The 13,494-nt window shown below is 37.9% G+C and overlaps 1 protein-coding gene across 1 annotated transcript in view; it reads right to left on the reverse strand.

The window, feature by feature from the left end:
- ADGRG7 (adhesion G protein-coupled receptor G7) overlaps positions 1 to 13,494 on the reverse strand; it is a 75,378-nt gene that overhangs the window by 30,153 nt on the left and 31,731 nt on the right. Inside the window, exons 4-8 of the mRNA XM_045785350.2 lie at positions 11,850 to 11,962; positions 9,691 to 9,840; positions 9,112 to 9,218; positions 3,658 to 3,797; positions 3,435 to 3,542 (exon numbers count right to left, since the gene is read on the reverse strand). Of these exons, the coding sequence (XP_045641306.2) occupies positions 3,435 to 3,542; positions 3,658 to 3,797; positions 9,112 to 9,218; positions 9,691 to 9,840; positions 11,850 to 11,962 (618 nt within the window). The remainder of the gene's footprint in view (positions 1 to 3,434; positions 3,543 to 3,657; positions 3,798 to 9,111; positions 9,219 to 9,690; positions 9,841 to 11,849; positions 11,963 to 13,494) is intronic.

Here is a 13,494-nt window from a genome sequence, read left to right on the forward strand (position 1 = left end):
TCCTCATTCCTATAGTATTTGGTCATTTACTAGAAAATAATCACTTTCATCTAGATACTCAGATTCATTAGAAAAGATTCTATTTACCATTATAATACTTTTAAATTATAATTATAGATATACCTTGTAGATACACTTTCTTGATGTTTATTTATATTCTTTCACTCTCTCTTTCCCTTTTCTTAATCAAGTTTGTTAGAATCTTGCCTATTTCATTAGTCTTTTCATGGAACTCTGATGTTTCGTTTTGTTGATCAAGTCTAGCATTTGTTAACTCCTATTTTTATTAAGTTTCTCCATTACATTTATTAATTCCTTCTTTCTAGTTTCTTTCATTTACTTTATTTTTATGATTCTTTAGTTGAGTGCTCAGTTCATTTTTTAACAATTTCATTTATTTTCTAATAAATTTATTAAAGCACATACATTTTACTTTAAATAATTCAAATAATTTACTTTAAATAATTTACTTTAAACACTAAAAACACGCAGAAGAAAATACAGGAGACTATCATTATGACTTTAACCTGGGGAAGAACTTAAATAATTCTTTGTCCATATCCCATAGGGGTTGATATGTGGTATTCTCATTGCCATTAATTTCCAAGTACTTTGTAATGTACACTTTAATTTCCTTACTAACAACGTTTATTTTTAATTTCTAATTGGATAAAATTTTGGCTATTCTTTTGTGGGACATTTCAAGTTTTATTGCATTGTGGTCAGGAACTATGTCTTATGTAACTTTTATTTTATAAAACACATAAGCTTTTCTACATGGTCAGTAGAAAATGACCATGTAGTGAGTAATAAATAAATGGTCAGTTTTTGAAGCACTTGATGGACATGTGAAAAGAATTTTTATTATCTCTTTTCTGTCTACAAACGAAATTACACACACACACGCAAATATATATAAACATCAAATTTATTATTATTTTTTGTCTTCTTGATCTTTAATTTCTGGGATAGTTGCCCTAAAATCTTTCCTTAGAAGAATGGTTTGTCAATGTGCCCCTATATTTCTAACAATTTTTGTTTATATATGTCAGTGATGTATTTTTAAGAGAACAAAGAATTAAAATGTAGATAATTTGGGGGTTTGGTTTCTAAAAATCATATAAAATATATCCCTTTCAGGGGCGCCTGGGTGGCTCAGTCGGTTAAGTATCTGCCTTTGGCTCAGGCTATGATCCCAGAGTCCTGGGGATCGAACCCCAGAGTCCTGGAGATCGAACCCCCACATCAAGCTCTCTGCTCAGCGGGGAGCCTTCTTCTCCCTCTCCTGCCTCCCCTGCTTGTGCTCTCTCTCTCTCTCTCTGTCAAATAAATAAATAAAATCTTTTTTTATAAATGTCCCTTTCAGTCCAATCTGAGTCTCTGTCTCTTAACAGTGTGTTTTAGCCCATTTGAAAAGATTGATAATTTATAAGGAATAAGAAGTTAGATCCCTATCTTTCACCAAACACATATATTCTACGTTCATTGCAGACCTAAATGCATACATAAACACTAAAAACACGCAGAAGAAAATATAGGAGAATATCGTTGTGACTTTAACATTGGGAAGGATTTCTTTTAAAAAGTACCGATTATAGAGGAAAATACTGATATATTGGACCGCCCTATAAAGTAAAATTTGGGTAGGATAAAAGATGTCAAAAGCCAAGCAAAACAAAGCTACAGACTGGAGGAAAGATATTTGCAACTTTATAACCAATAAAGAATTAGTGTCCAGAGTACATGAGGAACTTCTAATGACCGATAAGAAAAAGACAAACAATCCAATAGAGAAATGACCATAGTATTTAAATAGGCAAGTCACAAAATAGAAAATCAGAATGTCTAATAAATACACGATAAGATGCACAAGTAACGGAAGAAAAAAATCTACCGTATCATTGAATTTCCAAGCTGCAAGAGGAATGCAACAATGCTTGTAACATATTTATCAGACAAAAGCTAATATGCTTGATAACATATGAATAAATCTCCCAAAAAGGATGTTTAGTTTAAAAAAAGCAAGTTCCATATACCATGATACCACTTAGGTAAATATTTAAAACCCACAAAATAGAATATTTTATGTATGGATATATAAATATGTAGCAAAAGTTTAAAGGCAACCATAAAAATGCAACATACCAACTTAAGAAAGATATAAGTTCGGGGGGGGATGGGAAAAAATAGGACATGGACTTCAGGTACATCTGTAACATCTTCCTTTGTTTTTTTTTTTAAAGAGGTCTGAAGCAAACATAGCAAAATTTGATATCCGTTTACCTTGCTGGTGGGTACACGGGTGCTGCGTGTATTATTATCTATGCTTTTCTATATGCATGAAATATTTTTAAATTAAAAGAATAACACAAAAAAGAACATGAAAGACTTAGGTTTAGTCTCTTACCTTCACAAAGCATGTAGCCAAAGCAAATAAGAGCAAAATTCCACAGCATGCCAGATCCACGAATAATATCCCTTCTTCTTTATCAGTGCTATTATGAATTCTAAAATATGTACTTTCTAACATTGGAGTGCTCTTTAAGGTTTATTCTTTTGAGGGGGGAGGGGCAGAGGGAGAGGGAGAGAGAGAATCTTAAGCAGGCTCCACATCCAGTGCAGAGCTGACGTGGGACTGGATCTCACAACCCTGAGATCATGACCTGAGCTGAAATCAAGAGTCCAACGCTTAACCAACTGAGCCACCCAGGCACCCCGCATTGGATTTTTTCTATTTGGGGGGAGAATAAAAGTAAATGTGTGTGCTTGCTTTCCTTATTATTATTGTCAAAATAATCATTATTTTAGACTTTGAAGAGTACAAACATTTCCTGTTAGACATAAAATTTTTTGAAGGGCTATATGCAAGATATAGGGAGCCCATGGTGAGCACCATATTAGTGGATATAACTAAAATCTGTTGCTACAAGAGGATGACTGTGCTAATTACATAAAATAACCCAAGGCAGGTCCATAGGACCAATCTGAGCCTGCGAGTGCCATGCCACTAGTAAATACGGGCAAAGTTTATGACTGAATATTTTTAAATATATTTTTAAGTGTAAAACTGACCTGCATTAGCTAGATTTTTCTTAGAAAACAGACTTGTGTCCATGACCAGAGCATTTCAATTCTGCTCCAAAGGTTTTGAAAAGGAAAAAAAGAGATCATCTCTATCATCTAGAATAGGAGTTGAGATTACCATAATTTTAAGATCTTATTTATTTATTTGAGAGAGAGCATGCAGTGTGCATGAGTAGGGGGAGGGATAGAGGGAGAAGCAGACCCCTCACTGAGTGGGGAGCTGCATATGGGGACTCAATTTCAGGACCCTGAGATCATGGTGTGAGCCGGAAGTCAGATGCTCACCGACTGAGCCAGAAAGCATCCCCTATTTGAGTGTATTTTTTAATGTAACAAAGTTTGAGACCTACTGTTTGCGGTACTGAGCAAGATTTGAAGTTCAGTCTCCCCATCTGGATTAAGGTCGCTCACATCTCTGTCCACAACTGTGGAACCAGAAATGAGAGAATCACTAGTTCCTGTCAGAAGGAAAAAAGTAGAATTTTAAAAGTCTACATTTTCATAGACAGAGCATTATTCATGGTTGATAGCAGAATGCTGTCTGCTACTAGAAATACGAGACAAACAACTCACCTCTCTTCACAGAGAAGCGAACATTTGTAGACTGCATAGTGCCTTCTGAAGAGAAATCCACAGACTGTACTGCCACATTAGATTCCACCACTGACTTGTTACCCAAGGACGTGGAATAAATCTCCATTTGCTCAACAAGGCTGTATAAGACAAAACATAACAATGTAATATTCTAGAGATTCGTCATAAAATCAAAGGTGTGCGTTCTCTCCCACATTCCAGTAGAAAGCCATGACCATAGAACTCATGTGAACATTGGTCCAATCTACTTAAAATAATTTATTTTCTTCACCAGAATATTGCTTTGTTATATATATACTTTTTCTAAAGTTCTGATGGACCATCTCCACTGAAGGATATCCTGTATATAGATGCCAGAAAGCTGGAACTCAAGAATGACAGATTTCCCCACAGAAATAGTCTTTATTGTGTTGCTCTTCACATAAAAGATGGTGTTGCTATCCATCATTGGCCAGAAATGTGCTTCTTGTTTCTCCAGTGATGAGAACCAATTTCTACTCATTCAACTCCCTCCCCTCACCCAAACCCCTTGGGGTCTAAAGCATCTCCTGTTAGTTGTCGGTTCCAGAGGCAAGAGTCCACTTGGAACCATGCAAGAACAGAGCTCTGAACTCACTGCCTGGGTTGTTAACTCTACATTGCAGGTTTCCACAATGTTCTTTTCTACTTTGGATAACTTCAAAGATTAGATGGAAAGTGGGAGGGAGTGGGGGAACCTGTCAATTTGGTATTCTCCAAAGAAAAGCTGTTAAGACCTTTTCTTTTCCTTGTTTCCTATAAGAAATATATGCACTATTTTTGTACTTGACAAAACAAAATCTCTACAGCTAAGATAACTGATTCAATCTAGTTTTCCCAGAAATGAAGGGATTTCATTAAAATGTAGTTGTTCCATATTCTAAATCTTTATTTTGCCCACTAAAGTATTTTTCACTTTCCCCAATTAACTTCATAAAGAGACAAATTTTTAAAATAATTAAAGATTGCTTTTATAAAGAGAATATGATAATCGTTTATACAGAAACATTCAAGTTGGCTTCTCTGTTTGGAATGTTTTCCATTTATAACACCGTTTTCTGAATGTTTAGCAGTTCACACTATATATTTCCCACTTAATGAATTATAATCATACATACTCCAGAGCTGCTTTAGACAGGAAGACAACCTAACAAAATTCTAATCTTCTAAGAATATATTTCATACATTTGTCAACCAAACAATATCTGTTGAGCAACAACTAAGAAGTCATACCCTATGAAACACTGGAGATAGCAAGAGGTGCTCCCTCAGGCATTGGAAGGCTAGAGGGAAGGATGTACTAGATATCTGGGAGTGACTGCAGGATTCACAACCACTTTTAAAGGGTTGATCTAGCCACAGCCACATTTAAGGTCATTTTTTCCTTCCAGATGATTCTTCTCTGTTCTTGCCATAACTGATTCGATTAGAGATGAGTGCCTGCCTCAGAGTACCCAATGCAGAGGCTGGCCACCGAGCAGTATAAATGACTGGAAGAAGCAATCAGATTCTTTTCACTCAAGAATTTTCAAGTTAGTGCTATAGTTTTATCAGGAAAGTCACAGTTCAGAGGTGACCAGAGAGGTCATTCCGTCATTGTAAGAACAAATACAAATTTAAAATAAGAGGCTTAATTTTTCCTGTTGAAAATAAAAGAAGATGGGACGCCTGGGTGGCTCAGTCGGTTAAGCATCTGCCTTCTGCTTTGGTCATGATCCCAGGGTCCTGGGATCCAGTCCCTCATCGGACTCCCTGCTCAGCGGGGAGCCTGCTTCTCCCTCTCCTTCTGCCTGCTGCTCCCCTTGCTTGTGCTCTCTCGCTCTCTCTCTCTGTCAAATAAATAAATAAAATCTTAAATATATATATATATATATATATATATATATATATATATATATAAATTCTTTTGAAAAGTAGATTGGCATTTTGTCCACTTTATGACCTAGGAATGTCTTTCTCAAGGATATCGAAGCCATCTCTTTGAAATGTGAACATCAAGGGAGTTAGTTTCCCTATTTCCCAGTTTCTGTGGAGGGTAGGAGCCTGATTTTAGTGTGTGGGTACCTTGCTCCAAGTTGCAAAGCTACCTCTTGTCATAAAGACATGAGAAGTTTGTTCTTCCTCTGGATAAAGTCAGTTAGCTAACACAGATGGTCGCCTCAATTACTGTGTTAATGTAGGATGAACTACGTATGACAGTGTTGTCAAGTTCTCTTAATTGAGGACTAGTTATTGATTACCTGAAAACACATATGTATTGGGTTATATCTGCTTGGCTATATAAAGAGGTGAGATTCCTCTCTGTCTGCAATCTCTTAGTGTTTGCCTATGATCATCACATTCTGGTTTAATGCTTATGCAGTAAAAAGTGTTTTCTTTCTCTACTATCTTTGTGGAGAGCATTTCCGGGTTGAGAAAAGATTGTTTTTAATTATATTTCCCCTATGTCATGAACAGGGTTAATTTATGAGAGAGCAGAAACTAGAAGTAAAGGTGAAACATACATGTTTATTGAGTCATGTTAATTACAAAGACCAACAGCTAACCTTTTTTTTTTTGACTAAATATATATGAGTCAAGTATCGTGCTAGTGATCTACATATATTAACTCAGTTGAGCCTCACAAGAATCCTACTGAAGTGAGTCTCAAAGTTACTCCATATGATACTGAAGAATCTGAGGCTCTCCCCAGAGAGTGGGAGAAATGAATTTGGCCAAAATCATGTACCTCCTAATTAGCAATGCTAAGATGACCCCAGGACTGTCTGATTCCAAAGGCTGTGGCCACAACCATTATATTATCCCAGAAGGAAGGCCCACAAACTCATCTGCGGGGACCTTCAAAGCTGCCTTGGATGCCCTGCCATCTCCCTACTCCGGAATCCATAAAGCCCCGCCACATTATGATAGGGTTCCTAGGTTCCCATGAGATTCCGTAAGCCTCTTTACAATAGATCGCTGGTCAAGTTAATTTAAGCGGACATCTTTTAACCAAAGAAGGCTGGCTGGAACAAAAATACAAATAGAGATGTGAAATGTAAACATACAAGATGGTCACTATTAGGGAAGCAGTTATGCATTCCCAAGGATAGGTAAACACGGACAATTATGAGCCCTGAATTTGACAGCAAAGTTTCAGGATGATAGCTCAGTCTTTGCAACAAGTGATCAACATGGAGAAATGAGGTCCTAGTTTCACTGATTATAGTAGGAGGCCTTTAACAGCAGAGACCTTGCCCATGGCTCCTCCCAACTCAGACCAAGAGAATGGATGAATGGGTGCTAGAGAACTCCACTATGACAACTTGAGCAAGATGGAGCTGGGCAGGTTTTTCCCTCCCTGTCACTCTCCTGTTTCAGTCTCACACTGTCCACTTCTCCCTATGACTAAAGAAGGGGAATCCAGTAGCTTAGGGCTGCAAAAAGGAAGTTGTGAATGGAAGAAGGGAGAAGCCAAAGTGAGATGGGCAACGAAGGCCCAGTGTCTGTCAGCAGACGCTACAGGTAGGCCCAGGTTCAGGGGACAGAGTTTGGACAGAAGAGTTCCCCAGATCAGCAATTAATTTTTTTCTCCAGGGAGAGAGGAGCGTTAGAGTCACCTCTGCTGGCAGTTTCTAAGGAGTGCTAAGTGCTTGGTGATCTGATGTGGGGGCTGGAGGCTGAGGCGAGAGCTTTATCTAAGTGAAAAACGCTCCGAGTCCGCAAGGGCTTATGCATAAGATCACCTGGGAGAGTCAACCGACAGACCAGGATTAGAAAAGTAAGCAGACTAGAAATCCAGACTGGGAGGAATTACTATGAGTGTGATTGTAACATTTCATATTTCAGTGTGTCCCATATTTAAAATTTTTATTCAGCCTCTAATCACATCTTTTGAAGCCCTTTGGATATTGCACATAAACCACACAGAACCAAGTTTTTCTCCATGTCTTAAGTCAGTAAAATTCATAATTGCTTATTGCCAGGACAGTATTTTCACCTGTATCATGGTGTGACTTTCTCAGCCAAATCTCATAGTTGCTCTCTCCTCAGCTTTCTCACCAGAACATCCACCCTTTTTCTTTCCCTTGAGCAAGACTGCAAACACAGAGCCTCCAGCTCTGAAGGGAGCCCACTCCGGCTCTCAAGCTCCATGTTCACTGAACAGAGACTCTGAATCCCATGGCCACTGCCTTCTCCAACTTCAAAAAAAATGGGAGTCTCCACACTCCCAGTGAGAAGGGCCCAGACTCCTACTGAAATTCGAAGTCATAAAATACACCAGTTAAACTACTGAAACAACAACCTCTACCACCATCTCTCAGAATTATCATCTTTTGAATGTCCTAACCATTTCAAGCTTTTGTCCTTTTTCTACTTTGAGGGCTCAACACTGTAAAAATTAGAAAACTGAGAGCTACTTCTAGGAATCTCTCCTAAAAAATAACGGGCCACGTAAACAGAGATTATGTATAAGAATGTTGATTGCTCAAAATATTAAAAGACTTGAAGCAATCTAAATGTACTTCAGCAGGAATTGCTTAAATAAAAGTTCACTCATATTATGCAGTATCTAAAATTTATGATGTATATGTATAGATATTTACATTGAAAAGAGGTTCATAAGGTAATATTAAGTGACAAAAACAAGCTATAAATCAGTAGACTATGTAATATGATACAAACACACACACATACAAAGAAAAAAGTCTGGAAGAATACATACCAACAGGTTAATAAAGGTGAGACAATTTTTAAAATTTTTGTTCATCTATATATTTTCTTATTTTTCTATAATGAGCATACAGATTTACTTAAATTTTTTAAAAATCAAGAAAACTATATGTAAGATTAAAACATAATGAATCCTAGTAAGGGATCTCTGTACTAAAGTACATGAGTTTTATTATAAATATACAACCAAAAGTATGCAAAACATAGGAATCAAAAAAAGAGAAAGCCGGTAGAGTTGGATTTTTTTTTTTTTTTCAATGTAGGCTTGGGAAAGCTAAAGAAAGCTTAACCAAGATACACAGGATCCGGGGGATAGCAGAGTTGTGTGTAGGGAGCCAGCAACATGCCCTGCAAAGTTCTGCTATTATTTTCAGCTCTGTACATTGAGAAGAGCTGGAAGAGCTCTTTTTGTGCTTGCAGGCTGACCCTTGGCCATGCCTAACTAAGGCTAGGAAAATAAGTTCTAAACTAAATCATCCCAGTTGCTCTCTATCTCCCAGTCCAGGGCCACCCCAGGAGTCAGCAGTTAACTAGCTACTAAATGAAGATCAGGTGGAAAGCCAAGGCTTCAGTCTGCATTCCAGAGGAATCAGCCAGTTAGTGCAGCCGGGAGAGAAATAAAGACACTTCTCTTCATGCTTTGACCTAGGAAACCTGAGAGCGCTTTGTAACGTTTTCTTTTTCAGCTGGAGTTGTGCTTACGTTGCAAAGGTGTCATCATTATCAGTAGCAGCAGCAGCAGCTTTTTGAAAAACAGCTTCCCCGGCATCTAGAAGTTGACTCACTGTTGTTACAGCAATTACTTTTGCCTGTCAGAAGAAGCAGCAAACGATCATCCTAGGCACATCATCACATGTACCACACATCCGCATCACCATCATTATCTTCATTATGACGGTATCGAGTGGCACAATTAGTATGGTAATCCACAGGCAAGTATTTTTCAAACTTGAAGGTTTAGTTTTAGGTGGCAGAGAGAATAAAGATAAGGCATGGGGAAAATCTAAATTCAGTCCATCCGGAAGCTTAGGCTTCTGAATTTGCCTCCGAGCAAGGTCTTTCACAGAACCTCTACCCCACCCCCAAGAACAAAAACGCAGACGCTTAGATGCAGAAGCAGAAACAAAATAAGACTGCAGGGCTCTGACTGTGGAAACAGGTAGCCCATAATACTTAGCATAACTAGTATACTTACTATTGAACTAAGTGAAGTGATTTCTAGTTTTGTCTTTCTCTGTTTTTTCTTCCCCTCCCCCTTTTTAAAAACCTTGTGAGTTTCACCTCATAGACAGCATTTCTGGTTGGGTTGAAGATCTGCCCGACCACTCTAGTAGCAGAAATGATGCCCTCGGGAGTTATTCTGTCGACATCAGATGTTAAAATCTGAGCTTCAGCAGATATATTCAGGGACTGTGTCGAGATATTGACTATCTGTTTAAAAAAGAAAAAACAAAACCCTAACATTATACAACTATGTCTAAACACTTCGCAAGCAATTGCAGGTGAATAAACTGGAATTTAGCTGACCCTCAATCTCCTGCATCTACTCAGTTCTTCGTGTTTGCTTCTCTCCTTGTGTAAAGGACAAAGTACGTGTAGGTTGGTGGCTTCTCCTGCCTGTACTATCTGCCAGGATTTTAACAAACTGAAGCAGCCTTAGGTAGACTGGTGCTACTCGAGGTGAGATCGAAGAACTTTGTAACAAACAGTTACAAACAAACAGTTACAGGGTTTACAGGAAGAATAAGCGCAGAAACTGACTGTAACTGGTCAGAAACTCACACAATTGTATGCTGTTGAATCTAACGATTTTTTTCCAGTGATTTATATTTGGATGGTAGCTACACTTGTTCTAATCACTATGTTGTACCCCTGAAACTAATGTAACACCGTGTGTCAACTATACGTCAATAATAAGTAAATAAATAATTTAAAACTTTTTTAAAGAGGAAAAAAATTATTTGTATTTTATATATCATTTTTCATCATTTTCCTAGGAATTCATTTTTATTACATTTTACAAAATTATTGGCCTGCAAGGGGTTGGAAATTTTGAAAACTAGCTTTTCAGCACAGATTGGGGAACACTGACTTAGACCCATATTGTCTTTAGTAGAGCCAGGTGTTAACATGTGTGTATGTGGCTTAGTTTTCACTAGATGGCAGCATTATTTCAAAAATCAAACTGAGGTCACAGGCCATTCAACTTTGGGGAGAGTTGAAAACAATGTTCAATCAATAGAAACAAGGAAAGCGTTCACTCAATAGCTAGGTCCCTGCTCTGTGCTAGGCACTTTGCTGGATGTTTTATAGGAGTTATCACATTTAATACACGAAACAACACTGTGAGTGGAGCATCGTCATCCCTGTTTAAAGGGTTGGAGAGGCAAAGGAGTCCATGCAGCTTACGAGCCTCAGAGCCGACAGCCAAAAACCGGCTAGTCAGACCCCAGAACATGAGGCCTTTCCCCCAGTCTGTGGAGTTGGCATCAACTATGGAGTTGGCAGCCATCTCCACACTCCACTCCCAACCCCATCTCTACCCCTAACCCTGCCCATCTACAATTAGGGAGCCAGAGTGATACAGGGTGGGCTTTAAAATAAAAAGTCACTCCATCCCTTTTTGGCTGTGTTTCACTGTACCTCTCAGAAATAGTTTCCTCATCTATAAAAGAGATATATTAATATCCATATAGTTGTTATAGGAATTAAATATGATAAAATAACATGTAAAATGTTAGCTCAGGCTTTGGCACTCAGTAAGTGGCTCAATAATTAGTATAATCCCTCTATCTATGAAAATAACTAAGGTTCTGTAAGGACTAAATGCAGTAACATATTTAACATGCCCTGCACTTAGAAGGACCACTTAAAGTTTCCTTTTCTTCCCCTTTCTTTGCCCCAGATATTAGTAATTCCATGCATTTGCATTTAGGTACACACTAGGTCAAAAGAATTTAATCTGCATGACAAAATACCTAGTCATATATATTTTCCACTGCACGGGCACTTAGATACAGCCCTGACACCATCATTAGGTTCTAGGGTTCCCTGCCTTGAAAGGTCTTTGATGGTCATTGTTGTTTTTTCTCTTTATTCTGATTCAGTCAACCATTAGAATAACTTCCTTTTTGGTCTCAAATGTCAGTGATCTATTTTCAATCAACACTTCACTGCTGTAAAAAGATGAGGTCATTTAAAATGTGTTATAGATTCTCATTTGCTAAAATTTGCTGAACCAACAGGTCCAACGGTCCTTTTTCACAAACAGACGTCAATTAAAAAAAAAAAACAACAGAGTGGTTTCAGTTACCAGTTTTTGTTATTTCTAATTTGAGAGTTTTAAAAATATTGATTTGGCCATTAGGTACCTAAAGAACAGAGACTTTACACAGTCGGAAGTTTTTCCAGTTGCCCAGCACATGCACCGTGTGGCGTACCTGCTTTTCCAGGGTTTCCAGAGTTTCATTGCAATTTCCTATTGTCGCGTTTTGTAATACTATCTCTCCATCTGTAGTAATATTGCACAGCCGGGTTGCTATTGGATTGCCCGCTTTAATAAAAAGAAGAAAAAACGACCGCGTTTACGGAGATGGCCACTGGCAACTGCCTGCTCCTGTGCACAGCCCCTTCTCGGTGGGATTGGGCCGCTCCTCCCACCGAGAGGTGGCGTCTATTCCTCCATTTTCTGAATCTGGGCTGGACTTAACCTTGCATTGACCAACAGAATGTTCTGTGAGAGCTCCAGAACTTGGGCCTCAAGAAGACTTGAAGTTTCAGCCTTTGCCCTCTTGGAACACTGCCCGGCGACTATTGTACAAGGAAGCAGCCCTGATCTACTGGAGAAGAGAGGCTATGTGGTAAGAGAACTTAGCTCGTCTGGCCAGCACCGAAGTGCCACGTGAGTGCGGTTGTCTTGGACATTCCAGCAGTCCATCAACCAATAGAACTATGAAAAATCTAAATCATTATTCAGTGAAGCCACAAAATTTGGGATGGTTTAATATCTAGCCATGGAAAATCAGGCAGTCATTACAGGAAACTTTTAGGGAGATGTCACTTGTCTTGATTTTTAAATCTGAAATTCAAAAGACCAGTTAACTCTTTCCTACCTCAAGTCCGCAAGGAAGACGTGCCTTCCACAACTAGGTACATAGGGCTTTGAATTGGATGGGATGAGGGCTGAGAGATCAGAAATAATATGAAAAAGTCCTACTAGATATTGAATTACATATTGATCTTTCCTTCTTTAAACAAGTCTGAGTAACACCTGAAAGGAAAGAGTTCTATTGTATTGTCGCACTTATTTGATATCTGGTTCACTCTCAATAAATACTTTTTGAATCATTGGGTTTTTTTCCTGTAATTATCACTGAGCCATCCTACCTCAGTGTCCTCCTGTGACTAATGCTTAGGAGCCTGTTAATAGATAAAATCACCTCCAGCTGTCATTAGAGAGACAGCTGATCAGACGGCAAACTTTTCTCAGGAACAGCTTCCAGGAGCTACTTCTTGAGGTAACACCTTGAGAAATTGAAATTTGAGACACAAAGTAGAAGGTTGAAGCCACTCTTAACTTATATGATAGCTCCATATCTACTTTATGACATAATGAAAATTTCAAATATATATGTAGAATTTTACTCTTTTAAGGGGATATAGTTCAAATGCATCTTTTCCTCTATATTCCTCTCTATATCCTCTAATTCTTAATATAAAACTAAAAGCAAATTTGCCAATAGTTGGATTCTATACCTTTAAAATTATTTTATAGGCTCAGTCTGAAATTCAAAGGTAAGTAAAATAAACGTGTTGGTAATAATTGCTCAGAAAAGAAATATAACCAAATGAAAGAACCAAATGAAAGATGGTGATTCTCTTGTCCCAAAAACATAATGTATATCAAATAAGTGTGATGTCCCCTGATGAGCATATTGCTTTTTTTTTTTTTTACTGTTCCTGACTTGGTAGCACACAGTTATTTTTTGTAGCTGTATCACTTTTATAAATTATAATGAAATAGTTAATGAAATAGTTAATGAAAATTAAGATGATAGGTATCCATAGACATATCATAGAGTATAA

This window comes from Ursus americanus, chromosome 4 (genome assembly GCF_024610735.1).
Source record: "Ursus americanus isolate L20-20 chromosome 4, mUrsAme1.1.p, whole genome shotgun sequence".
NCBI lineage: Eukaryota > Metazoa > Chordata > Mammalia > Carnivora > Ursidae > Ursus > Ursus americanus.